The 27931-nt window shown below is 39.5% G+C and overlaps 1 protein-coding gene across 1 annotated transcript in view; it reads right to left on the reverse strand.

Moving 5' to 3' along the window:
- Window positions 1-322: 322 nt before the first annotated feature.
- SLC2A13 (solute carrier family 2 member 13) overlaps window positions 323-27931 on the reverse strand; it is a 123301-nt gene continuing 95692 nt past the window's right edge. The window contains exons 7-10 of the mRNA XM_018068030.2: window positions 8147-8268; window positions 7866-8018; window positions 6608-6736; window positions 323-3920 (exon numbers count right to left, since the gene is read on the reverse strand). Of these exons, the coding sequence (XP_017923519.1) occupies window positions 3901-3920; window positions 6608-6736; window positions 7866-8018; window positions 8147-8268 (424 nt within the window). The 3' untranslated portion in view covers window positions 323-3900. The remainder of the gene's footprint in view (window positions 3921-6607; window positions 6737-7865; window positions 8019-8146; window positions 8269-27931) is intronic.

Here is a 27931-nt window from a genome sequence, read left to right on the forward strand (position 1 = left end):
ATAAACTGCTGTCAGGAAACTGGTCTGTTTGGGCAGGGAACATCAAAAACCCAGAGGGGGTCATTGGGACAGTTGGCAGCTCTGCATAGCTGCATGCAGCTCTTCAAACAAATTCTCCAGAAAGGAAGGAACACTTACCTGGTGTACCCATTATCACAGAACTGCTCTCTGATTTGAAATACATCCTATTGAGATCATATTCGAAGTTATTCTTACCAGGTAAGCCCATAGCCTATTTGAGCTCATTTTGTTGAGCAATGCAATGCTGCAACTCTAAAAGGTGACCCAAATACCCAAACAAAGGAAACCTTGAGAAAGATTCTGTAATTAAGTATCTCACCTTTTATTTTGTTCATTTACACTTCTGGCACTGACAATTCTTTGAAGATATTTATTTTCATTAAAGCAATCAGAACAGAAGTCAATTAAATAATTTTACATCACTTAAGTTTCAGAAAATGTACAACACTTTCATACATTATAGGCTTGACTGGTTGGAAATGGAAATGGCACATGTTTGACATGGTTAAGAAATGACTTGGACAACTCAGCAATTAGTTTTGCCAAAACCTGTTTTGTACTGAATACCGTAACACGTGCCCAGGGATTACAGTGTGCCTGATGGCACCATGTGCATGTTATTATTCAGCATGGAATTACTACTATCAGTTTAGTCTCCAATAATGTCTCAAATATTCTACATGGCATTTGTCACTAAAAGATCCGGTTAACCATTCTGTAGAGGAGTGAGATTCACAACGGAAAGCAGGGACATGACTCGTGCCACTTCCCAGCGATGTCCCGGACCAGCAGGACACTGAGCACATGGAGAATATCAAGCATGTGAATAATCCTATCAGTTCCATGGGGACTACTCAAACAGATGGCAGGAGTGCACGAGGCAGGGCCTGCAGTGTAACGCAGCATCTCAGCACCATGAAACCATCTCGTTTCAAACCTGCTGGGGATCCATGAAGTTTCTCCTGCAGAAGTCACGATGATGGTCATACATTCAGTCCTCCCAAAAGTCTGTGCAATGTTTAAGGCAGCAAGAGAAATTTGCCTTTATTTTAACACTTCAGAAACAGATGGTTCCTTTAGAAATAGGTGGCTAATATTCATACTTAATCAGCACGCTCCTTATTTATACAAATGCAATGAAAGGTCAAACCAAATTTTGACAAAATGTTTCTCAACAAAATCAAGGAATGTAACTGAACCAGAGTTGAAACTTTAAAATTACATGTGCCAGATCATTCACATGTAACATACTGTCTAGGGACAATGTGAAAAAGTGGGGATTTAGATGAAGTCTGTATTCTTGAGGCCTGACGCTCGTCAAACTTCCCCTGGCATGAGTGAGCTCTACTAAAGCCAATGAATGAGCACCTCTGATGAGAGGTGTGAGTAAGATTAAAAACATGCCGCTGGTTCACACTAACAGGTCATTGTGGCTAAAGTATATTCTCATATACAGAACTCTGCAACACTATTAACACCCATTTACAAAACACTACAGTGATGGTTATTGGCACATAAAAAACTCCTTCTCTATATGAAAACATACACAAAATAGATAAGAACTGCCATTTTTTTTCAGACTTTTAAAATCTATATATAGTTGCCTTTGAGGAGTTTTAAACCCCAGTATCACAAACAACAATATTTCTTTAACAATGTTCACCTAGAGTTTTACTGTGCTGACATTTGCAACACTGCCACAATCTAGACCACTTGTGGATTATGCTTAACTGTGCTGTACACAAGGTGATGAAGATCGATAGAAAACCACTAAGATTTTTGCACAAAAATATGACTTGTTAAAATCCAGAGAACAACTGAGTCACTTTATAGGCAGCAGCTACATGTAAGCTGTAAATGTTACCCGCAATAAAAACACATTTTGCCATAAAGCACATATTGTGGCATTATCTGCTTCTGGCCTGGTACACAAAGCTTGATTTTCTTCCCAATGCAGAGGAATGGGTTTGGTTAGCTTGACTCTCTCAGAAAAAAGTGCACACATATCTTACTCTTTAAAGTGCTCTGAAAAACTGTCTCTTCTACCTGGATTTCTACTCCGAGATCTCTCTATCCTGTGAAAACTCTGCCTCTTTGCAGTAGTGATGTTCAGCTAACAAAGCCTCTTCTGCAAGTACAAGCAAAATTTCAAGAAGACCATGTTAGAAGAGCACTGATGTTGAGAAGTAGAAAGCTGGGTATAAAGCTGAGAAGTGCAGGGTCTATCTTTTATTAGCCCACTCACTGTCTGTGGGACTGCAGCAAATACCCCCATGGCCTAAGGGAATACCCTTGCTCAGGGCCTGTAGCAGCCTCTGAAGTTCAAAACTTCTCCCCAGTGCTCAGCCTGAGTGACTAAAGAGGCAGAGGAGATTTCACCAAGGAAAAAAGTATCAGCTTTGCCAATTCCATTGCCATGTCCTCACCTCCATGTAGGTATGTGAGAGGAAAACTTGTGAACTTCTTCCCCCTTAGCCTGACAGCCTGACCAATCCTATCCACAGGACCAAGCACAGTCCCTTGGCCTCACCATCCTTATCCCACATGGATAAATCAGGACAAATGACTGCTCCTGTTGGCTACGTCACACCCATCTACTGAAATAAGACTTCGTGGGGCTTTTCATGCATCATTTCTTTCTTCTCCCCTCCCAACCCTAACTCCTACATGAGTGAAATGTTGCATTTATCAATTCATGCAGAAACCAGTTGGCATTGGAACAATGGTCCTCGTATGTACTCTTTCTTTTCCCAGGATTTCTGGGACAATTTCCGCCAGGGTTGTCACTGCAACTCACAAGGTAGCAACGCCTACGAGAGCGACCTATCCAAGGTGCCTGCACAGCAACGCAACTTCAGCCCTCCAAACAAGTCCTGGGCCTTGCTCTGACTCTACATCTATTTCCAAAACAGGTTTGGTTCTCTTGTTAAAAGATTATTTTGATCAATGAAGTGCCAAGGGGAAGAAACAAGTGGCAAATTACCTCACCCCCCCCACCCCAATTTTTAATTTCAATGTGATGAACTAACTACTATATGTGACTTAAATTTAAAAATATTAAAAATGCATCAGGACCTGTTTCTTTTATACTTGTTGTTAGCTCACACGTAGAGTTGGTAGATTAATCAGAATTAAAATATCTCAAATCGTTGTGTATAATCAATATGCCCAACTCTACCAGCAGTATTATTCCAGCACTCCTGATGCACCTGAATACCTGAATTGTGTGCAGTCCTTATGAAGAAACAATTTCACATCTTCTGCAGAAAGTTTTCAATAAAAGAATTTTGTGCTTAGACATATTATTTATGCTACTTCATAAATTAAAATCTTATAATAAGAAATTATTCAGTTAAATTGTATTTTTATTCTTTTATCTGGAATGTTACTAAGTCTACCTTTAGCAAAAATCTCTTAAAACTTAAAATATGCATAAATATAAAAAATCTGCAAAATAGAAACATTTATCTAATTTTCTTAATAAACTGTAAATGTTCACAGATTCTAAAAATAAAACCCTAACTGTGTAAGACTAATTAGAAGTGTCTGATTTCACTTTTATTACACATGATGCTTGGTACTAGGCTCAGTGTTTCTGAAGTATGGAATGCTGTCTTGGTGTAAAGCAACCCTAAAAGGAAGACTTAAACCCAGCTCTCTGCGGGCACGAAAGGGGGAAAGACAATGAAGAAGTCAATGTATTTTGCACGTTTCAATTGTTATGCCTCATGAAAAAGGGCATGGGATACAAACCTGCAGAAAACTGTTTTCAGTAAGATCAAACTTGAGTGAGAAAGTGAGCCCAGTGCTGTGTAACTGAGCGCCACTTCTGAAAACGTCCATGAAACAAAGCTGGCAGAGAGAGACGGTCTTCTGCTGCTAAAAAGCCGCAGCACTGCCTGCAAAACAGAACAGGCTGACCTTGTGACTGCAATCTTTCCAGTGACTTTGCTTTAGCTATGCCCAGTAACTGCAGTGGTTTCCTCTCCCTGTGGGCACAAGTGCGAGGGCAGCACTGACTCGGGGCCACCACAGGGACGCCGGGTCCTGCCTCGCACCTGCTCCAGCAAAACACATTAAGCAAGGCAATGTTCACAGGTGTAAAGTGAGCATGGCCTCGTGCTTGTGAGGGGATCAGAACTGTAAGTCCCTATCCTCAAAAGCCAGTAAATAAATACCCACTTAAATACCCACTTAAACCTATCAACCACCTGAGCACAGGTTGGCTGTTATACACCTATTCACACACTGCTCTAGGTAACGAAACTGCCCCGAATAAGGGTCTTCAAACACATATTTTTTTGGCTTCAGAAAGAAACTAATTTGTCTTTAAAATGATTTTGTTCTTGTCTGTGCCAAGGATCCCTTTTTCTCTTTTCAGGTGCTGCACCTTCAGTGAAGGTTTCAGAGAGGTGACAGCCTAACGGAGCCATCCTGCTGCAGGGGCATTTGTAGATAGGTCTGAGGACCTGAGCATGTTCAATGGACAGGGCTGGAGATCTGAGCATTTTCAACAGCTGGTGCTTTCAAGCATAAAAATATTGTGCGCTTAAAAGGGAGGCAAGATGGAAGGTGTGAGAATCCAGCCCTCTCACCACACAGGAGACGTTCAAGGTCGAGTTGCTCTTTGCAATGATTCGTTTGAAATTCCCTTTGTCCACTGTTTTCCTCTTTTAGTCCCAGGCAAGTCACAGAAGGATGCTTTAAAATGTTTTCTTTCAAAAAATATTTCTTTGATTAACGAAGTAAAAAAGAAAACAAAACAAAATACACCCAATCCCTGAAGGTCAATAACTGTAGAGTAGGAACTCCCCCACAGAAGATTAGATAACATAAAGTCAGACTTCTTTACAACAACAAAAATTCATGTTATCCAATAAAAATAATCTAGTAACAAATGTCCAGGCTTGGTCTTGATAGTAATCCTACATTAAAAATATTTTTCAACCCAAGAAAACCCCACAAATCAAATCTATAAAAGCTAATGAACCCAATGACTTCTTTAATCTTTACACAAGGAAAAATAAATGTATTTTTACCAAATAAATGGGTGGCAGCCCACAGGCAGAGGAATTTTTTCCACATTCTTTCATGAAGCAAATGTTTCAAAGATAAGAATTTGAATTTTTGATGCTTTCAAACTCATATCTTTGATAACTTAAAGCAAGGAGGACAGGACAAGGAAAAAAATAACATAATATTTTTATGTAGTTGTATAAAATTCAATTTGCCAAGGCAAGCAATCATGGCAGGCGAATAAAACACCATTCACATTTTCATTACCATGCTAAAAGCAGCCAAGTTGATTTTTGTGCCTGACATTTTCTTGACAAGTTTGCAATGCTTTGGTAAGGCAATTAATATGAGATACAGGCTTCTGCCCATTGCTAATATTTCTCTTTAGATCTAGCAAGACACCGGTTGACTAAGGACATTTGAAGGAAAAGTGTGCTGGGAGTCATCTGCTCTGCACATATGGAGATAAACTGAAGGCAATATTTATTCACAAGCAGAAGGTGTGGGAGGGATGACCACTGTGCATTTAGCAGCACAAACCCTCTCCCCTCCTTCTCTTTCCCTTAGCTAACAAGATTTTATGTTCAAAACTAGGCACAAACCAGTATGTTCAAATGCAAAAAAGGAAAACAAACATAATTTTTTTTCTAACTGACGCCTCTGTGTTGTACCTAGCAATATATACCAGTTCATTTGTATGTGTGGCCACATACTGAGCTCTGTTTTCCTGCTGTCAGTAGTTAATTTTGGCGGTTTCTCTCACAAACACAAACTCCTGACCATAGTGTGTACTCAAGAGCAGCAGTGGGTCGATAGCCCAGTGTAGCACGGACACGTGCCAGCCTACTGAACCTCCATCCTGGTGAATATGGCTGTCTGCTTGGTACCTCAAATAAATAACAACGGGAATTCACTTAGGGTAAATTTGGGAAATGTTGCCTCTGATGGATGTAACAGATATTTGTATTTTCCCAATTGGTCAACCTTTTGAAATGGTTACTGTTACAGCAACTTATGCATTCATCCTTCGTTGTACTGCACAGCAGAGCTATGTCCTAGGTTGCAATGGGATGGGGATCTGACAGCTGTCAGCTGCTTTCTGATTAGCTACCAATTACTTTATCTTGTCAGGACTAAAGATAAGGACAGCGCCTGACCATCTAGGATAGCCTTCTGTATTCATCTGGTACAGTGCACCCTACTAAATACCTGGGGACGGCGCAGCGTTGTGCACACTTGGTAAAGTCACATAACTGTGAAATTCAACCTCTTTTGGAAGCCATTGCTTTTAGTTATCAAGAAAACACTAGCATATTGAATTTCCTCCAAATGGAGCATTTTTGAACATGAAGGCATTTTTAACTGCACAGTAGAAAGGAGAACCAGACCAGAAGCAGGGCAGTGAGGTCATCAGAGAGCTGCTTTCCCCCCCAGAAGGCTTTTAAATGATTAAATACATCAGCAGCTGAAAATTATTCCACATCAGAAGCATCATTGTCAGAAAGATGGTAATTACTTCCCTTCACCCGAATATACTCGATATACCTCCCTTCATCAGAATCTGACATACCACATGTACATAGCCTGTTTTCAAACAAAGACTCAATTTCCTCTAGTTTTTTCCCTTTAGTCTCAGGAAGGCAGCCATAGATGAAGATTAGTCCCAAGGCAGCAAACCCTGCGTAGAGGAAGAAGGCTCCTGCAATGTAAAACAATTGGCACAGTCAGTTACAGAGGTTCCCACCCGTTCTGTGTCTGAGCAGAGGGAGCGACAGAAGCAGGAGGTTGGGAATCAAAGAGTGTGTAAAAGCAAAGGCTGGAGGGACAGGATTATAACAACGAGCTGCAGGGCTGTGGGTGTAGAAGCAGGACACTTTATCGCACCATTCTGCAGCAAAGTAAATTAAAAAAGAAAATTTCAATTCATGCCAAAGATAATAATGCACATCCCTTCTGGGCAAGTCAGTCTGCTGTTAAAATAAACAGCAATTAGACAATCACATGCCCAAATAAAAAAATCATATGTGGAAGACAAGAGCTTTCTTAGTTTATCTTGACAGTGAAGGACACATTAAGACAACTCCTCAAAATGAGAAACTCTAGCAAAAGAATGAGTCAGGATTAAAATAACACTTGCAACTCTTACACCTCATTATAATTTAAAAGTCCTCTGTAGAGACAATTAATATTGAGAAAGAGCTCATTCCCGCCCACGATCCATTATACCTAGAGGGGCAGAGAAGGTACCAAAGGACCAACAAACATTTACCTGCCATGTGTTGCTAGACTGATGGCTCAAAGAAATAACAAGTAGAGCTGAAAGGCTCTGTACTAGTAATGATGTGAAGGTCACATCAGCTGCCTGGCAGCTTAATGTAATTTAAATGACTTGTGCTGGAGTGGCTGAGCAGTAACCTGACAAACACTCCACAGGCTCCCGCAGACAGGACTTAATCAACACCTATATTTCTGCAAGGACCATCTGAAATTGGCCTTGGATGCCACCACGAACTGAAAAACTGCAGATCCTGTGGGAATCAGCATATTTCACTAAGTCAGAAGTGGGATTTTTTCCAGCTTCTCTGTTTTAACCAAATGTCTAGGTTCTCGGTTAAGGACAGAAATAAATGTTTTTTATGAAATCTGGGCCAAAGTCTATAATCCAGGCAGGTTGTATCAGATCTCCAGTCTTACTGAACCACAGTGGGTTGAGAACACTGCATTCACAGCTGACATTTCATAGCAAAACCAACTGAGGGGCCCAAAATCTGTAGAAAATCTCTGTGCCAGCAGCAGTACTACACATATGAACACATACTGTTACTTACCATAGTATGTCAGATATTCAGCTGTATGCAGAAACGTCAGTGACACGAGCACATTGAAAACCCAGTTGACTCCAGAAGAACATGCATTTCCTGTACTTCTAGCCCAAAGTGGATAAATTTCAGAATTGACAGTCCAGGGCATAGGACCCATCCCTAAGAATTAGGGAAAAAAGATCAATCTCAGTCTAATGGCTAGACTCAAAAGTAAATTTGACATGTAGCCTCACTATTTGATAATTTACAATTTCATAACTTACATGTGAAAACAAATGTTTGCTTACCAGGTGCAAAGAAAATCAAGTACAAAATAAGGCCCAGAAGTGCTGTCCAAGAGTATGGAGTGGGGCAGAAATTATATGCCCAAAACAAATCTTCCTTTTTGAACACTGTTTCATTTGAACACCTGAAAAAGAAAAAAAACTTTGTATTGAAGAATTTTTAAGGAAATAGGTGACATCTCAATATAAACATAGCAAGTAATGTCTTCGGAAAAGCTGACAAATGTACAATTAAGATAAAAAAGCTTCATCCCTAGGAAAATTTTAAATTCAGAAACATGTTTTTTTCTCAAACCTGGTCTTACGAAGAATAATCAGCAAAACATTCCTGAATTCACACACTTGCCTTGAATTTACAGATTTATGTCCAACAACCAGTCTTTACTACACAAGTGGTGATACCAAAACCAACAAGACCATTCACATGAACATCACACAGTACAAAAAGAGCTGCAGCAGCAGGACTTTGAGCTAAAGATGCTGCATCCAGGGATTTAAGGTCAGATGGAAGTTAGTCCTTACAGCCTTGATGAACTAACTATCTGCTGCACACTTTGTGTGTAATCAGTAATGTCTATGGAGTGTGCCAAGGTCAAGTGAAGTAAGGAAAGGAGGCATGTATTTTCTTTCCTACACATTTAAGAAAAAGGCAGAATTTCTAACTAACTACTCAAAAAAAAAGTGTCTCTATTCCAAGGACCATGTGGAAATTACACATTTTGAGGAATAGGTATAAAATCAGGTATTTCCATCTGACTGCCAACAATATAATATATTTTAAAGGAATACTGGTGACTTGAGTTTTTGTTACAATTTTTTTTAAAATTAGCATTTTTTTAAAGAGACAAATCATAAATGCAACTAGAGAAACTTTTCAGCTGCCGCCACATCAATTGCTACAGATGAAAAACCATGTAGTTTTGGGAGAGAAGACTTAAGCAGACACTACTCTTTCATATGCAAACAATGTTATTTACTTGAAAAGAAGAAATCACAGAGAGCTGAACATCTGCCTGGGTTATGATTTCCAGATCAGCTGGGCATTTATGTGAAGGATACGACTCTCTTGACAGTAGGGAAACCAGAATGAAGATGCCTGAAATGGGTGATATTCGGGCAACAGGTTGTGAGATGGTAGAGCAACAGACACCCTGAAATGCTTCAGAGGATCCATTACCATTGCAGTTGACTTTCAAGAGCAAATTCCAACAAAATACTTCTGCTCTAACTTTTCTGTTAGGAAACAACCAGCCAGCCCCAGGTTGAACAGGAATGTGCTAAGGACTGACGGCCAACCCACCACCACTCCTGGGGCAGAAATATTCCTTATGTCGTCATTGACGTATCAAAAGGACACCACTTAAAGCAGGATATCACTGTGAGGTCCCAGATCCAATTTCAGGACAGCTGGAAATCCAAAGATCAAATACATTTAAAGGAGAGATGTTAACCCAACAAATCGGACCTGCCTGTCTCGTACTGGCATTTTTAGCCACCAGTGCACTTGTAAAAAACGTGGGCAGAGCCTCTCTCAAATCTTCGTTCGTGAAGCCCAGCCATGAACCCAACAAATACTGGAAAAATGCACATGTGAAAAGTGGGCAAACTCTAATGTTGTTTTAGTGGCAGTAAGCTGTAAGATTTGCAGGTCCACCTTGCACTTGAGCAGCACCTGACCAAGTGGAGAAATGTTGAGCCATGATGGGCTGCCAGCAATGCAGCCAGTGCTGGTGTGCATCTTTCCACAGCTCTGCCTTGCTGAGCTCTCCTGGAAAGGCCATCTCATCCAGGGCATAGATTCACTTTCAGTCTTGATGTGAAAAACAAAGAGAAAACAGGTCAACTGAACATCTCTCTCAAAGATACATCCTTTGTGCCTGGATCCAGCAAGCTCATGGCCTCAGATGCTACCTGGCCACTGGAGCACCCATCAGCCTAAGACACCAGCAGCTTCTGTGACAGAGATTTTTCACCTTTTCTCAGCCAAAAGTACTGCTTCCCTCCTTGCTACTTCTTCATCTTGCTTCCAACTTCCTTCTTCTATCACTTTGCTCTTTCATGACTTAGCTCAGCATCTCTTTCTATGTTATGAGTGTGAGACATGGTTCATTCCCTGTTAGTGTCCACCCTGATGTTTCCCTACCACTATACATACTCCTCACTGCATTTGGGTTAAATCAGGCTTGTGCTGTGTCCCAGATACATGGCATACAGAAGACTGAACTGTGCTGGAGAAAAATCCATGTTTAAATTGTAAATTCCTTATGTGTTAAGGAAATGGTGTTTAAAAGATTAATTACTGAACACTCAGTGATCCCGTTGTGACCTCCTGCTCAGCCCTGCGTAGCTGCTCCCTCTGTGTCTGCCCCACTGCAAGATTAAAGGAGTGCTCAGTTTCACAGTTTTAACGTCATCACTTCTGCTTCATTTGCTGTTACTCTAATTTCATTTGCAGGTGTTTGTACTGAATACAAGCTGATGAGCATTTTAAAACATCTTGATGCTGAGATGGGCTTCTCCATTCTGCCCAGGCAGATTGGCAGCTCCTCAGAGAGTGCTCACGCTTTCTCTCAAACACTACTGTAAACAAAGACATACTTGGTTTATTATCTTGCATCCATCTCCATGAGCACAAACCAACCTGCTGATTCATACAGACACAACTGCAGGCAGGTCAGCATGTTTCCCTCCCCTGCCATCTTCCAGGTGTGTCCTACTTTTGACAGAGTGGAACACAAATGATACAAGGGAAAAACAGATGTCTCCGAAGTCTCCTATGGCTGAAGCCACTCATCTATTCTCTGCTGTCTGCCCATAACTTAGAGGAAATTTTTTTGCAAGAAAGTAGATTCAGCGCAATGAAACAGGAAAAACAGCACTGGAGACTAGATTTAATAGAAACCTTGCAGTAATGAACTGTGCTTTGCTAGTCCTTCAGTAGTAAACCAGCAGGGTACACAGAATAAAAGCAAAGACATCTGCATTTTCCAGCATCTTGCAGTGCTGGATACGTTCAAAAATAACACTCCTTCAAGGCTGGAGATTTGTTCAAGCTCTGCTACTGTGCTAATTCTACTGCTATACTACTATTTCTACAAGATTTATTATTCTGCTGAAGAATATATTAATAATTAGTGTATAAAGTACTATCAGATAAAATTATGAATTTTGTCCTGCATGAAGGGAGCATATATGATGGAAGCAGATGAGCAACTACCCATCGCTTCATGAGCTTAAACACACAGAAGAAAATGATAGAATCATAGAATGGTGTGAGTTGTAAGGGACCTTAAAAATCTAGTTCCAATCCCCCTGCCACAGGCAGGGACACCTTCCACTAGGTTGCTCAAAGCTCCACCCAACCTGGCCTTGAACACTTCCCAGGATGCAGCAGCCACAACTTCTCTGGGCAATCTGTTCCAGGGCCTCACCACCCTTTATAGTAAGAAACTTCTTTCTAACAACGAATCCAAACCTACCTTCCTTCAGCTTAAGGTCATTCCCTCTTGTCCTTACATGATCTTGTAAAAAGTCCCTCTCCAGCTTTCTTGTAGGTCCTCTTTAGGCATTGGAAATCTGTCTACCATCTTCTTGGAGCCTTTTTTTGTCCAGGCTAAACAACTCCAACTCTCTCAAGCCTGTCTTCATAGCAGAGGTACTCCAGCCTTCTGATCATCTTTGTGCCCTCCTCTGGACTTGCTCCAGCAGGTCCACATCTCTCTTGCACTGGGGGCCCTAGAGCTGGACACAGCCCTCCAAGTGGGATCTCATGAGAGTGGAGCAGAGGGGCAGAATCCCCTCTCTCGACCTGCTGGTCACACTTTTTTTGATGCAGCCCAGGACATGGTTGGCTTCCTGGGCTGCGACTGCACATTGCTATGTCACATTGAGCTTCTTGTGAATCAACACCCCCCAGTCCTTGTCCTCAGGGCCGCTCTTGATCTTTTCTCTGCCCTGCCCGTATCTGTGCTTGGGATCGTCCCGACCCACATGCAGGACCTTGCACTTGGCTTTGTTTAACACATGGGCTCACCCCTAAAGCCTGTCAAGGTCCCTCTGGATGCCATTCCTTCTCTCCAGTGTGTCGACAGCACCACACAGCTTGGTGTTGTCAGCAAACTTGCTGAGGGAGCACTCCAGACTACTTCCCATGTTGCCAACAAAGATCTTAAACAGCATCAGTTCCAGTGCTGACCCCTACGGAATGTTACTTGTCACCGGTGTTCACTTGGTCATTAAGCTGGTGACTGCAATACTCTGAGTACAACCATTCAGCCAATTCCTGTAAACAGCTTACAAGTGTCATGATACAGTCGGGTACCAGTGCAAAGAATTTGAATATACAATATACTGGGTAATACTCATTTTTTTGATAATCAATAAAAATTTTCCTCATACTTGACCCAATTTGGTTGTATAATAATTCTAAAGTGCAACACTGAGAACCACAGCACAGGAAATGGCTGTTCATGACAGAGCACAGGTACAAGACAGAGACCAATTTGATTTTTCTCTCCAATTTCCATTAATTTTTGCTTTGCTGTAGAGTGAGGACTGTGTAGCCCTAAAGATATGGCTTCTGTGAGAATTAAATGTTTCATTCTGAACAGTTCAAATAATTTTAATATGAAAGCTGTTGACTTCTCATTGTCTTTTAAGCCCTTCAGAAGCATCTTAAATGGATTTAGATCAAGTCTTAAAAGGTCAAAATTCAAATCAAGTCAGGCTAAGGAAATTACTTCTGAAGAAAATCACTAATGTGATCATTCATCTCCCTAAAATGCTTGTTAAAACACACATATTTCAAAATTACACATTCTGCTCTGAGATGAACTTTGACATCAGGTGCTGATGGCACTGAAAGATTTGAGAGCTACTTCACAGTTTCACTAATCCCTCATCTCTTTGTTCTGACAAGAGTAAAACTACTCAAGGACTGCTCTTATGCCAGACTTTTGTGCCTGGGTTATCAAGATGATGGTAATCTACAATTTGTCAACTTATTCTCCAGTGTAACACAAACATATTGGATTTAGAAAAAAACTCCTTTAAGGAGATTTTTAAAGTCTCCTGTGTACAGTGCTGACTTTTATATTATGCCAATCCACTGAACAATATAAATTTATGCCAAGTTTATTGACTCATGTTTTCATCTGAAGTCTGTCATGGAAAGAACAGAGGACCAAAGAGACATAATTTAGAGTAGCTGCTGTTTGGATTGAGGAAGGTTTCTGTAGAAGTGGGAACAACTTGTTCCTTTAGTTGTGGGAACAACTACAGTTATTTATCCACAAACACTTACTCATCTGGTGGAAGAATCTGGACCTTAACATTTGGGTTACGTCTCATAACTTCAAGCCCCAATTCTTCTGCTAAAGACATTTACTTGTCTGAACAAACCTCTATCTATCTTTAAATTACTTAGAGGACAGAATTTAGCAAGGTACCAGATGAACTGTATAATAACTTAGTGGTAGTCAGACATGTAACTAAGGAGAACTTTGGAAACCGCCTCTACCCTGTCCATCAAGTGGCCTCTCTAATCCACCCATATACACCTAAAATAGTTACATTAGCACAACCCATAGAAACTAGTGAAACCATAAGGTACAGATTCACTACAAATCAGCATATTCTGATTTAAAGAAAAATCCCTGCTTAAGTGCTTAATTTTTATATATACACATGGTAAGATGCTATCTAAAGTATCAAGTGAACTGCAACTCTTGACCTTAAGGCAATCAGATTAATTTAAACCTGACTAGTGTCTGAATCAATAATTCCTAAGCTTTTTCACAGTTCCCTAGATACTGCCTTCTGTGCCTCAGAAGCTCCATGCATCTCTGGAGAAGTTTGCATTTATCTCTCTGATTCTGTAGTTTACAAAGAGAAATAATTCATCCATTAAACCAGATGCTGCTAAAAATATGCAGATGAAGCTTTTTACACCAGATGATGGCATTGAAAAAAAAACCATACAAGAAACAAGAAAAGAACAAACAGATGCAGCCTTAAGAAACCATTCCCATAAAATGTCATGGGGTTCAGCTAGACATTGCTTAACCTTCATTGCATAAAAACACCAGCAGACTTTTGGACACTCATTGAAGCTTTTGCTATAGCTGGCAAAGAATTTTTAAAATATTAGCACATGATTCAAAAGCTTGGAAAAATAGTTTAGTTCACAGCAAGAACACAAATTGCACCTCAGCAGACGAAAAACAGTCTTTATCACGCTGATCCCCCCTGCTACAGGATCTATCTGTTATAACTACAGACTTGATGATCTAAAGGGTCTTTTCCAACCTAAGCGATTCCATGATTCTCATTCACATCAGAACACACAACTGCACGAGACTTAATACACTGTTCTGGTTTATGGCTGTTCCAGCCATCTGGTCACAGATGAACATCATTTTTTAATATTATTTATTTAGCTAAAAATCTTCAGAGAGTTTGAATTCAAACGTGCATTTTCCCAAGCTGAGAAATTTCATCTTTGCAACTGCATCTGAATTTGCCCAATAAATAGATTGCTGGAGCTGTTATTCAATCTGAACAAACTGACCAACAGACTGAAAACAGGAGCAATTTTTCCCCAAGACAAATAGTTCTCCAAAATTAATCACACCAAAGGGGTTCTCAGCTGTTTGCTGATATGGATATTTCAGTACTTTCGTAACCACATATTAGTGGATTCTGAAGGGTGGACACCTACACTAGTGCTTTCCAAGCCCTGCTTGGAAATGGCCACCTCCAGGCCATTGCCTACACTTTCCCATTTTGCTGTCACACCCCAAGTGTTTCAAGCTTCATTTTTCATCATATCTACAAAGAGGGGAGAGAGACAAATCTCTGCTACTGTCAGAACACCATCCAACAGGCTTCTCTCATCATCTTTCATGCACTCCTTACCTTGAGAAATGTACTCGAACAGGAAAATGAAGAGTAATGTTTATACCTAGTGTTAGAGCCCAACCATCTCAGATTTCACAACAGCTGACAGCACCCATTAGATATACACGTACACCAATCCCAGCTACAGCACATCTAAAAACTGGGAGCAGAAATAAGTATATACCTGTTTTTTTGTTATAGGAGACACAATTACCTTAATCACACTACACAGAGATTGACTTATTTTTCTTTCCAAGCTTTTTCCTACTCTTCCAAAGTATCAGATGTTAATAAAAATATCAGGAAACATCTGATGTCTCTGTGCTCTACAGAATGTCCTTTTCTAGTCCAAATTCTGATCCTGACTGGACACACTTGGTTTACCCCAGTATAAATTAAGATTAACTAGCAATAATTAAATTGTATGATTTCATAATAATAAATAATTCAAGTATTATATTAACAGTGCATAAACTTGTGAAAGGTCATACAACTATGAAACATAATCAACTGTTCACTTAACAAATACGTACAGAATTTTAATGACAGCAGTCATACGTACAGAATTTTAATGGGCAGAATTCAAATTAAAACCTGATCAAAATGCAAACTCTTAATTAGGTTTTAGCATAAGCATCTTAGCTGAATGTCACTGTCCCTGAAGCATTTCTGCCTATGATCATTTTAACTACATTTTAACTACTTCAATCACCAGATAACAGGCCACAGTTTCAAAACATGGTATTTTGTGTTTCTTTTCAACATTGGACACTTTCAGGTACAAAATTAGCTGTTCAGCTGAGGGAAAACAAATGAAGGAATATGGCTTATTTCTTTCATTTTTTAGTGAAATACATCAAAACTGCTCCAATTTTCAACAGACATGGAACAGAAGACAAAAAGAAAGGAACAGAAAGATCATAAATATTGTGGTTTAGTTTTGTTAAAAAAAATCTTTTTGCATTGTTTTCTGGGAAAGGATTTCAAAATATTTTTATGTATATATTTAAACAAAATTAGTACCTTATAAAAATAAATTCAATCAAATCCTCAAATATCTAAATATGTTACTTCACAAACTGAGTGCATAGAGGTCCCATCTGTATCCATTTATATCCAAATCTAAGACTATACTCAACAAACAGCTGGTAGAAGATAATTTGGTTAACACCAGCTAAGGGGCTGGTTGAAATCGTAACTGTAAAAATGAGGTATTCTCCAGCTAAGAAGCCATGAAAAAAATGTGTTTATTATGTATACCCAGAAGACTACTTTAAGGTTTGTAACTATAAAATTCAGCAACACTGACAGCAGTGAACAGTAATTACAAGATGGAGAATCAAATACCAGTGTATACAATAAATAAACAAGAGTACAATCTGGTAATTATTTCTGGAGAGATTCTTCATGAAACTGAGTAAAGAGTTTAAAGGTACCACTTTTTAGTAGAGACAGTGATTTTTTTCCCAAATTAAAGTATGACTCACTTATTAGCTTGATATGTTGTTATTTAGTGGTAGAAAATATTTCTCAAAAATATCAGAGAAGGCTTCACTGAAACTAGACATCATGCAAGGTTAAAGTTACAGCAAGGTAATGTTAAAGGAGAAGCAAAGCCCACAACTGCTAAATGTTTTCATGAGAAGACACAGAATATATTTTTGCAACTTTAAAGATTATTCTGTGTATTTCCAAGCTAAAAAAGTGTATGCAAAAGCAGCAATGAAAGAGTGAATCATTTCAGGTAAGGCTCAGAAGGCAACAGCAGGCAATATAAGATTTCTGCACTTTCCCCCCTCTCAAGGACAAACTCCAGTGGTTTACAGACAAGTTAGATCTGTGTACTTTATAAGACCTTTTCCTGTTTTTTCATCTGCAGAATACAAACCCTGATCTCAAAAAATTAAAAATAACCACAGAGTGTATCACAAGAGCTAAACTATCTGACAGACCTTATTGAAATACTCTTAGTAAGCATATAAATCTTAGATTTGTCCCTTCAGCATATCCTGTTGCTAAAGTTTGTGCCTCTACAAGTGGTTGAGTCCAGTGGTGCACTGAAACTTCACCTCTCACCACAAAACTTTGTGCATGTCCTTGAACAACTTTACTAACCCTAAATCCTTCACCTTTTTTGTTCCTCTTTCAAGACAAATTTTACTATTTCTTGCAGCTTCCAAACACTGATGTGCATGAGAACTCCAACCACTTTATAAACGCTTTATAAAGAGGTGGGCTCCAGAGGAGTGCCCTCAGCAAGTCAGGAAGCCTCCCAGATTTCAGTGCTGTATTTAAAAAGTCTCATCCAATCCTTGCAAAAAGATCCAGTAAGAGATGGAGAAATAGTTCAGTCCTAATTCTCGTATTGAAAAATTTCAGTTAAATGCTGCAGTTCTCACTACTTCTTTCTTTCAAGTATTATCAACTCTTGAAGAACTTAAAAATGTTTAGAAATTTGAGTAAATATAATGGAGGTGATACTGCCCAGCATTTTGAAGCTTCTTCATGATCAATAGATATTTTAGTATGAAAGTAATATCAAAAAATACAAGAAAACCACTGCATTCTACCAGATGGAGTGGAAAACAGCCACGATGTGGTAGAGGGCAAGACCCACAACTTGGGTGCTACAACAGTATCATGTATTCACATGCAGGTCTGGATGGAGACATGATGTGTGTGATGGGGCTGTGGCTCAGTGATGTGACTTGCACGCACAGTGGCCACTGACATATGAGAATCACTGCTCCCACTGCCTTGGCAGCTGCCACAAAGCCTCCATTTAATCATGTTCAAAGCAATCAAGCACAGACTGAAAAGAAGCATCTCATGCTGCAGCATGGGCACAGGCACACGGCAAACCCTTGCAAGAAGTGACATCTGGGAATATTTAATTGCTTGAGGAATAGATGCCATGTCACAAATTTTAAACAACATGAGCACAAAGGTCTCTCCACACGACAACCAGCAAAAAGGTAGGGCAGAGGCAATCTGGAAACAGAATGAGTTATTATTTCTCTCCTGGCAGTCATCATGGTTGAGAAGGACGTGTGGACTTCCTGTGACCCCAGAATGTGCCTTAAAGATTGTTTAGTGGCTTTTCTGTGGTTATACAGAAATAACCACAGAACAGTAGCAGCAGTGAGCATGTGCATCCAGTCTGGTTTCATCCAGTCACTGCTGGCTTCCCTTATTTCTCTGAAAGGAGGGAGTGCACATTAATGATTTGGGCATTTCTTCTGACAGACAAACCTCTGGGGAATCTCAGTGATGAGTGCTAACTGGAAAGTGGCTATCAGTCAGCCTGGGGGCTCCTGGAGCTCACTTGTGCTGTACAAGGCTCTCCAGCAAAAAACCAGACAGATTTGGTCACTCTCTATTACTGCCTGCAGGCAAGGTAGGCTTCATTCTGTTTGAGCTCCTTCAGGACAAAAATGCATTGAAGTATTTTTTTTAAAGACAGACTGGCATTGAACATCTATGACAGACCAGCATACAAACTATTTCATTTGTGTTCAAACCCCTCTCTGTATCTCTGCACTCCTGGTCTTTGAACTGCAGTGGTTCTGCTGCTTCTGGGGTTTTTGGTGGAAGTCCTGGGTCATCCCTACTCTGACATGTTTAGGAGCTTATGCATGGAGCACCAGACTGCAATCAAATTACTGACAGAACTGGGGCAATCGAACTGAAGAATTTCTAGCTTCTCTTTCCAGATTTAAAAGCATTTAGTCTCTCTGATTGTATCTCCCTGCAGCATGAATACTCAGTAATTGAATTACTGAAATAAACTGTCTGAAGATTATGATGTCAAATGCAGCACTTTAAAATTTCATGCAGGTTTACCATAAAATAAATCTCTACCTGATGTTTAATCTCATTTGGTTTTTCACCTGTTTTAAATTTCATTTACTTAATAATTATAATTTCTAAAGTTCTTTTTGTTATAACAGGAATATCAACCAGCTGCCTAGTTATTGTAGAAGTATCCATTCTCCCAGGAGACAGCTCTTTCATGTGGTATATAAAGACAGATCATCTCAAGGAATACTGGTGGAAAGGGCCAAGTGTAGGGCTCAATTATAATAAGTATAATATTTTAATATTAATTAAAGAATTATTAACAGAACAGCATGCAAGAATTGCTGGCACGCCATAAGAAAGTTTATTCTATAAACCACAGGCAAAGACCAGCTGCAAAGGAACAAAATGGAGCATCTTTCACTCCATTAGCCAAGGAACTACAAGACAGCTCAAGGTCAAAATTTTAGACATCTGAAGTTGATTTAAACAAATTCCATCCAGACTTTCTATTACTTACACTCACAAGTAACCTTTATTGACACTTGTGCTGTTCACCATGTGTCAGTAGTAGTGTCAAAGGAATGTCATCAGCATCTCAAAAGCATCACTTGAGTTACAGTTGCCAAAAGTATTTCTAAGATCATGTTAAAAAAAGACCAAAGACATGGAAAGCAAGATTGTTGTTGTAACTTAGTATGAAAGTAACTTAGAAGAAATATTCACTGGAAGTTCAACCTCCAGATGAAATAAGCTCTGTCTCAGTGTTACAATCTTTTTTTTCCTTAATGCTTCCAAATACTTCAGAAAACAATAAAGAAAGAGAAAAAAAATGTATTGCTTTTAATTACCCCAAAATTTTATACATACCAAGGTACTGTAAAACTGTACTTTCATGTTGAAAGTTGGTATATGAAGTTAAGGGAGAATGGCCAGATTTTATAGTTCAATTTAGAAAAGAAAAGCAAATCCCACCCAAACCCCAAAATCAAACCACATATGGTGACACAATTACAGCACAGCCCAAGTCAGACTCTGTGCCTGCAGGCACTGCTGAGGTTTTACAGCTAGTTTATTGCTTATTCCAGGCAGCAGACCCTGTGCCTCACACAGTCTGCCAAACCATCACTGTGCAGAAACAACTTTCCACAGAGCTGTTAAAACCTTAAAATCCCAATCAACCACATATTTCAATGGGAAGTGAAGAGAGAATAGAGTATCAATCCTTTGGAAATTTTTACTGAAATAAAAGGAAAGGAGTGGGGGGAAAAATTATTTTATGAATTTTCTTTTTTTGTTGAATCTGAGACAAAAAAACCCCATAAGGACAAGGAGTTTAAAATAGAGATCAATATTACATGGATTAGCATGTATTTTCAGCACTTGCCTGCTCCAATTAATTTCTAGTTATTGACACACATATAAAGTTTATGTTTCAATAGTTCTAGCAATAACATTTTGACCAACTTAACCTTCCATCTGAGTACTGAACTGTTACATTAATTTTCTGTAACAGCAATTTAGATACAAATATTACATTTTAACTACTGCCAGCAACTGTCTGCCATCACAACTGAAATCTAACCAGACTACATTTGAGATCTTGCATTCATTGTTTCAAATAGACGATGGAACAGTACCATTTAAAAAGAATTTTCCCTGATTCCAGTAGGTGGCAATAGCTCTGCCCTAAAAATCTCAGAGAAACTGGTGTTTCAGAAGGGGAATGAAGCACTGCATCCCTGTCAATCCCTGCTGTACTGGGGAGGCTCTGAATTAAATCATCCAACAGAGCTATCCAAAGAATGACTCCTCTGCTGTCAGCCTTAAAATTCACTGGAAATCATTAAAGTTGTAACTGAAAATACAGCCCCAAGGCTCTAAGACCACTTATAACAAGATAATTATTTCATGCTTGATTTGTGAGAGCGAGCACTTAGCACAGACTGTTACTCTGCTTTGATTTGTGCATGCAGGTGCAATACATATGCCAAATCTAACGAATTTCATAAAATATAGAAATGATAAGTGGAAACACTATCTCGAGTATATAAAATTTATGAAGATATGAAGATTGGGTACCAAAGACTTTATTGTTACATGCAACTCAAAGTCTGGGATCTGACAGTAGAACCCAGCAGAAATCAAATAAATCATCTACCTTCTATGGACTCTGACATCTAAAGTGTTTTACATAGATAAATGCTTTTTAACAGCAGTTATTTTGCCAAGACAATATGCTAAATGGGAATATAGATCATCTGAATCACAGGTCTCAAAAACTAAATAATCATGCAAAACCTCAAACTCAACTCATTATTATCTATGCAAAGCTAACGTGGCAGCTGTGGAAAGCTATGGGACAAAAGAAGGTCTATACATCCTACAAGCAAGAAGAAATGCCCAAAGTGCTGCTGTGGAGAAGTATGACCTGCCACCTAACAGACTGCCCATTTCCTGGTCTGTGCTAACCAACAAGCTGAATTAAAATAAGGTCACGACTTCAAATCAAATGAATCGATAATTCTAGCTCATTTTGTGCCGGTGAGAGATTGACATTACTGCCTCCATTCTCAAGGAAATGAACCACACATGCAGACAGACTGCACACACCATAATTTCTATGAATTAAACTCATCAAATGAATTGAACAGTCCTAATGTAGAAATGTGTTGATTTATTTTCCCTCAAAGAGAAAAAATACTCTAAAAACTTAATTCTTTAAGAAGGTAAGATACCATAATTTTACTGCATGTGATTATTGAAGAATTACTTATTAAGGAATAAAGTTATTAGGGATGCTGTTAAAGATACAAGCTGCTGTATGGAGGTCTGAGTTCAACCCTGTTGAAGGTTCTTTATCAATAAAACTTCCTAACCACATGCATCTTTCAAAAATATTTTCCACCCTCTAAACAGAGAACATTTCATTTTAGTGAATCCATTTCATAGCATAAAAGCCTAAAGGAATCTACTGAAACAGTTTTCACTGAAGATTTTTATTTAAATCCAAACTTTACAGTCTATAACTGAACAAATGTGGGAAAAAAACTATCAGAAGTTCTCCCCTCAGAAAAAAAATCCACATGCTCCCAAATATGAGTCAGTTCCCTTTGGTTTGGCTCCAAGGCAGAAGGGGAAATCCCCAGCAGTAGCTCCCTGCACGCTCACACTCTCCTCTGCCCCTCTCTCCCATCCCCTCAGACGAGCAGAGCGCCAGGGCCGGGCTCTGCCCTGGCTGCAAAATCGCCCCAGGAGAACCCCCTTGGTGAGGCACAGACATCTTTCAATCTGTCCCTGAAAAGATGAGCAGCTGAAGAAGCTAATTAGCAGCAGGCTCCTATGAGCAATTAAGACTCTCTAATGTACATTTCATAACAGAGAGAGTGAGAAAAGCTGCAGGAATTATCCACACACTGATAAGAGACTGACAATTCTCTCATACACATTGGCATTTTTCCCCTTCACTTTCCTATCTATCTCCTTTGTCAGCTTGAAGCAAACATGTTTTTTAAACAGGAAACAAAAGTATTTTCCTTCTAGTTCCCCTTCAGCTGACCAGAGAATGACTGAAATGAGTAGAAGCTTGCTTCTTCAACAGGATGTAAAGGCAAACTTTAAACACCATATTATCTTCTTCTTTGGACCACTTTTAAAATGAAGAGCACTGACTCAAACATTTTGCCATTTAAATAACACAGTTTTCACAGACACAAAACAGCATTTGAAAATGTTTTAGCCTCAGGGTCCACTTTAGCTTTTATATTCCAGTTACCTCAATGTTATAGCATCTGAAGTAGTTGTTGCAACCAGTAACCCAAATGGCTGTCAGCATCTGTCTCCTCACCATCCTCTACCAGAATAGTAACATGGAGTAAGATCCAGAAGCAGTGTTTAGCAGCAAAGTGCAATAAAAATGACCACAGGTAGAGAACAGATGCACAAATGATGTTTCAAACTAACCAGTCCTGCTTTAAAATCCTGTTTTTTGCTGGGCGTCCCTAACAAATAAATTCTGTCTTCAGCATGTAAACTAGGCATTTCACAGTCAGAATACATTCACTTCATAACAGGACTTATGAGGAGTATATTTGTCCTTCTTTTCAAGCATCCAGAATTTGACACTGGTTGAGTAGATGTACTGAGATAGAGCTATTAATAGTAATTCCTAAGTAATTATCCAAAAGGAATGTAAACAGTTTCAGTTTAGATTATCATGTTGCTCTGCTCATAATTTTAGACCTAAAATGCAGATACAATATTAAAATTGCACTTATTTTGCTACCTACTCCTGCATCACCAAAAACAGGGCCATCTATGATTAAGGACACAATATTCTGCATTACTTTATCCTTCTATTCTTCCTATTCACTTTTACAAGTTAGCAGAGATGGCATTAAAATATGCATAAGACAATTAGACATCTTTAAGTTTCTCTTCTACCTCCCTAGCTTTTATGCCACCAGTATATGCCACTATTAGCCTGTGATTATCCTGTCTAATAGCCTCCTCCCAGAAAAGACCTTGTGCCTTAGAGTTTAGGCTGACAAAGACTGTAATCAGTTTCAGATCTTTCTTTCATTTCTGTTCTTGCACACCTCACTAATACATATTAGATAGCATTGTGCTGAAGAACAGACTCCTAATCAAACAGGATGAATAGGACTGTGTCCTGCTGCTCCAGGTTTCCATACTTACTAGTCATGGGGAAGATAATCAGAATTTAATTCTATTTGAAACTGCATATATTTTGGTTTTCTTTCCTAAACAATACTGGAGCAAAGAGGGGCCATTCTATGTTCTGGTTCCTACTGAAGTGATGAATATTTCAATTTAGTCAACATTTAGCATATTGTCCATCAAGAGATTTCTCTAAGACTGCTGGTCATAATAAAAACTCTTCTGAGTTCTGCCAAAATACACGCAGATGTAAACATTCTATTGATCCTGCTACTTTCCTGAATCATTTACTCCCTCTACTACCTTTTTATTTGGCAAATGTGAGCACTGTAATTGTATGTATAATCTTCATCTATTGATCCAAAGACTTAATAAGAGAAATACTAGTTTCTCCTCTAATTGCTGCCAAATTAAGCAGCATTTTTCAATACAGATCCTTGTAAAAAGATTACAAATTACCTTTTCAGCAATAAAATCTTCTACCAATACTTCCTGCATGACAAAACAACTGAAGTCTACCAACAGACAGAGAAGTATTTAATTCTTGCAAGGTTGCTCTACTGTTAGTCTGTCCATGGTAACAGTAAAGGCCTGTAATGCCATTCTCCATTACGTACTGACAATAGATTCTCAGTCTTTAAATGTGTGAATATGCACATACATTCTTTTGGCATTAGTAAAGCAGTCACAGCAACTTTTACAAATGTACTTGTCACATTGCAAAAACATCTTTATAATGCTGTGACTAGCAAAACAAGTGTAATAAACTTATTTATGTCTGTCTTTATTTACAAGCAGGAAAAGCAATCTGACATTTCTGGAAAAATCTAATACTTTTTCTTACAAAGAAAAAGTATTCTAATAATTTTAACATGATCTATCTCATCTGCTATGCATTAGACAACAGGCAGCACTGCATGAATATAAAGCTCCCCAGAATACTCCTGAGGCTGTGACAGATACTGGTATGTCCCCCGTTGGACATAAACCAGGCTGTTGTATGAGAATCCAGCTAATGAACTGCCATGACTTTATTTTTTTTAACCAGTGGAATCTAGTTAGCATCCAGGCTCAAATGCCAAAGTCATTAGGCACATTCCTGAGGTGAAAAACTATTCCGAATCTGGGAAACAGGGTTTGACTGCCTGCCTGACCTGCTTCCTGCCCAGGCAATTTAAACCCACTTTTCCCCAAAACAGGTTTCCAAGATACAGCTGAACTCCTTGGCAAACTGACAGATATGAGCAACAGGCACACAGTGACACATAGTAGCATTACTGAACATCTGTAAGCATGCCATTAATTTTACACAGAAGGAAGAAGTTCAGAAGAGCACTGGCCAGAGGAAAACAAAGAGTTTTCCAAACACAGAGCTCTTCTTGCACTCTTGCCTTTGCACTGACTGCCCTGACAGAGGGGAATGATTCTTCATATTGACAAAAGCAGGATTCTCCATGAAGCATTAAACTCCTGTGGCAAGGAGATGTTCCTCTAACAAAGTTAATAAAAATGGCTGAAGAAAGCAAATCAGTCAGCTTCTCTCCCTTTATAGATTTCTGTTTCAAATCGTCCTTCTTCAGGGACTGTGGAGACCTGCCAGCTAATTTTGTGGACAGGATGGCTTCTAGGCTTGTCTCTGATCTCTAGATGATGTTATTATTTCTTCATAATTGTTTACTGTATAAAATCAACATCCTTCTCTCCTGAGGAAGATTGCTCAGAGTTACTCATGAGAGCCTTTCAGCTCACAGTTGTGGGCCTGCTGTCGTCTTGACAACACACTCATGTCAAGGTTAATGTCAAGTCAAGGCACTGTTAGTACCTCCTTTCCTTGAGCAGTTATTCTTTCAACTGTAAGGATATTAATGCAATTTAAAGTTTCTTGGCCAACCTTTAGGGTTATTCCAATTACACAGACAGAAGTTTCAAGGATTCTGAGAGTACTGTGGGAGTAATTGTAATTGTGCAGAAAAAACCCTAGATTTTGGGTTGTGCTCTGAAAGCAATCACCTCCACATTCCAACCTGGCTGAGAGAGTGACTCTGCCCATGATCTCTGTTGTGTCACCTGACCTTCCTCTTGGAACCTTCCCATTGCATCCCCATGTGTAAAAGTGAGATAATGTTTTTTATTAAGTTCACGGGGATTTTATAATTCAATGTTCATGAAGAGAACAGAACTGCAAGCCTTTCTGTGTTACTGCTAAGTGCAAAACTTCCCTAAATCTTGGAGAACAGAGTCCCAACACAGAACCCTCAGACCACATTCAGAGAGGAGACATAGTTCTTTTTGTTTTACTACAAAGTGAATAATTTAAGAATATTCTTGCTCACAGTCTTGAAATCATCCTTTAGGTGTCCCTGGGCAGAGCTGGAGACAGCAAAGTTTGTGTGTCAACAGCTGTTATGTTAACTGGTTCAGTAAGACCAAGGGCAGGAAAGCACCTGCCTGTGCCAGTGCCCTGGGCAAGACGTTCCTCTCTCTGTTATTCTAATGCCAGTCAGGTTTATGTAATTGCTTAAATAATAAAAAATAAATCTCTATTGCTTGTCTTGCATGTATGATCTTATAAGTGCACCCATTGCACATCACCCAGACTGCTTAGGGTCTGACTTGGAGTCGGTCAGATTTATTCTTACGCAGTCTCCCTCCCCCAGGGCCTCTGCCAGCCACTGAGATCCCCATATTCAAAAGCACCCAAACGCTATACTCCTCTTGAAAAATATGTGGATGCATTAATTGTCTTCCTGGGTTTCTATGACAACCACAGCAACATAAACAGCCTTGCTGGCAGCCACAAGAGACTGAAATCTCTGCTCTCTTCCCTCCCCTCCCCAGAACTTCTCAATGTTCAGAACTTACCGCAACCAAATAAATACAATTAACAATAAACACAGAGGTGGTGTTGAGTACACCTGTCTGGCACTGGGGAAACATCTTGCAAATAAAAGTACATTACAGTATTTTATGATAACAGTCAAAACATTGCCTGCTATATCTGAAGTACCTTGGGACCAACTGTGAAAAACAGTGCAAAGCTATAAATTTATAAACAGGAGCTTTCTATGTAAGCTTGCATGGCTGCAGAGAGCTTCTCTGTTTGTTGGTGCCTCTAAGCACCACTCACCTTGCTCGTAGGTTACATATCAGGAATAGATAAACCCCTGAGCAAGTGCAGTCAAGGTTCAGACAGCTGCAGAGCTGTGTGGGTGCACACACATTGTATGGTGCAACTGCAGGCATCTCTCCATGGCTGAAGCTCCCAGCCTTCCAGCAGGAAAATCATAAACAAAATGTGATCACAGCAGCAGAAATGCCCTGCACAGCACTATCAGCCCAAGTCCAGGAGAAGCTCGTTCTCTGAATTCCCACATCAGGCAGTATAGTGAGAGCTGCTGCTTCTGACAATGCTCAGACATCTGAGGTCCAACAAATTGCTCAGGTCTTTCTTCTCTCCTGAGCATCATTAATGGCAAAATAAATTTGCCATAAGAGACCAGCATAACTCTGGAGGTTTTAAGCCATTTAAACCCATCCATCTATTACTGAATGGCCTGAAGCCATCAGAACACACAGGACTTACAAAGAGGTTGCATGTAATAGTTATAGTTATCAGCTGTCCACAGGTCACAAAATCATCTTTCAAGTTATCGAACCACTTTCTGATGGTAAAAATGCCATGTGCTTTTAAAATAACTGCCCCTGTATGTCTAGTTTGTGACAAAGTAACTTTGTGAAAGGAAGGGCTGCCATTTCCTTCACCAGTGCTGTTAGTTTCTCTCAGGCACTTGTTCTCCCTATGCTGCCAGAGAAATCCAGGTGACTCCAGCTGCTCTGAGACACAAGTGGGGATGTAACTATGCTGTTTTCCCTGCAGCAATCTCCTTCCTTGGCAGGGAAATCTTATGGCTCTGTTTGACTGATTTTTCTTTAAAGCAGACTCAGGATTTGAGGAAATGGAGCTGTGGGGTGGTGTGTGAATGTGAACCCTTGGAAATCAAAACCTATGGCGATTCCTTCTGGGCTAGTATGCAGAAATACATGTGTCTGTGAGGATGAGGAGAAGAAGGAGTTGAGGAGGCAAAATGCTCCTCTCTTTCACAGGGCTTGGAAAGCACAGAAGGAGCCACCTGAGATAGAAATTAATTAAATAAGAACTAGAAATGGGGATGAATATTTGAAAAAAGAAATGTGGATATTTTATTGGTTTTCTGTCTTAAGGCAGGACTTTCCCTCCAGTGACAACCAATACAACAAGTTTAAAATAGTTTCATTTTCTCTTGCAAGATTTTAACCAGTGTCCTCATGCTACAAAATTCTTGCACAAAATGGAAATATTGCATTTTGCAATTTGGAAAGGAAATATTTCTTCTTACTTATCTAGTTTACCTCAATAGGCTGTCTAGCAAAGAG

Source organism: Manacus vitellinus, unplaced genomic scaffold (assembly GCF_001715985.3).
Source record: "Manacus vitellinus isolate BGI_N305 unplaced genomic scaffold, ASM171598v3 scaffold_13_pilon, whole genome shotgun sequence".
Taxonomy (NCBI): domain Eukaryota; kingdom Metazoa; phylum Chordata; class Aves; order Passeriformes; family Pipridae; genus Manacus; species Manacus vitellinus.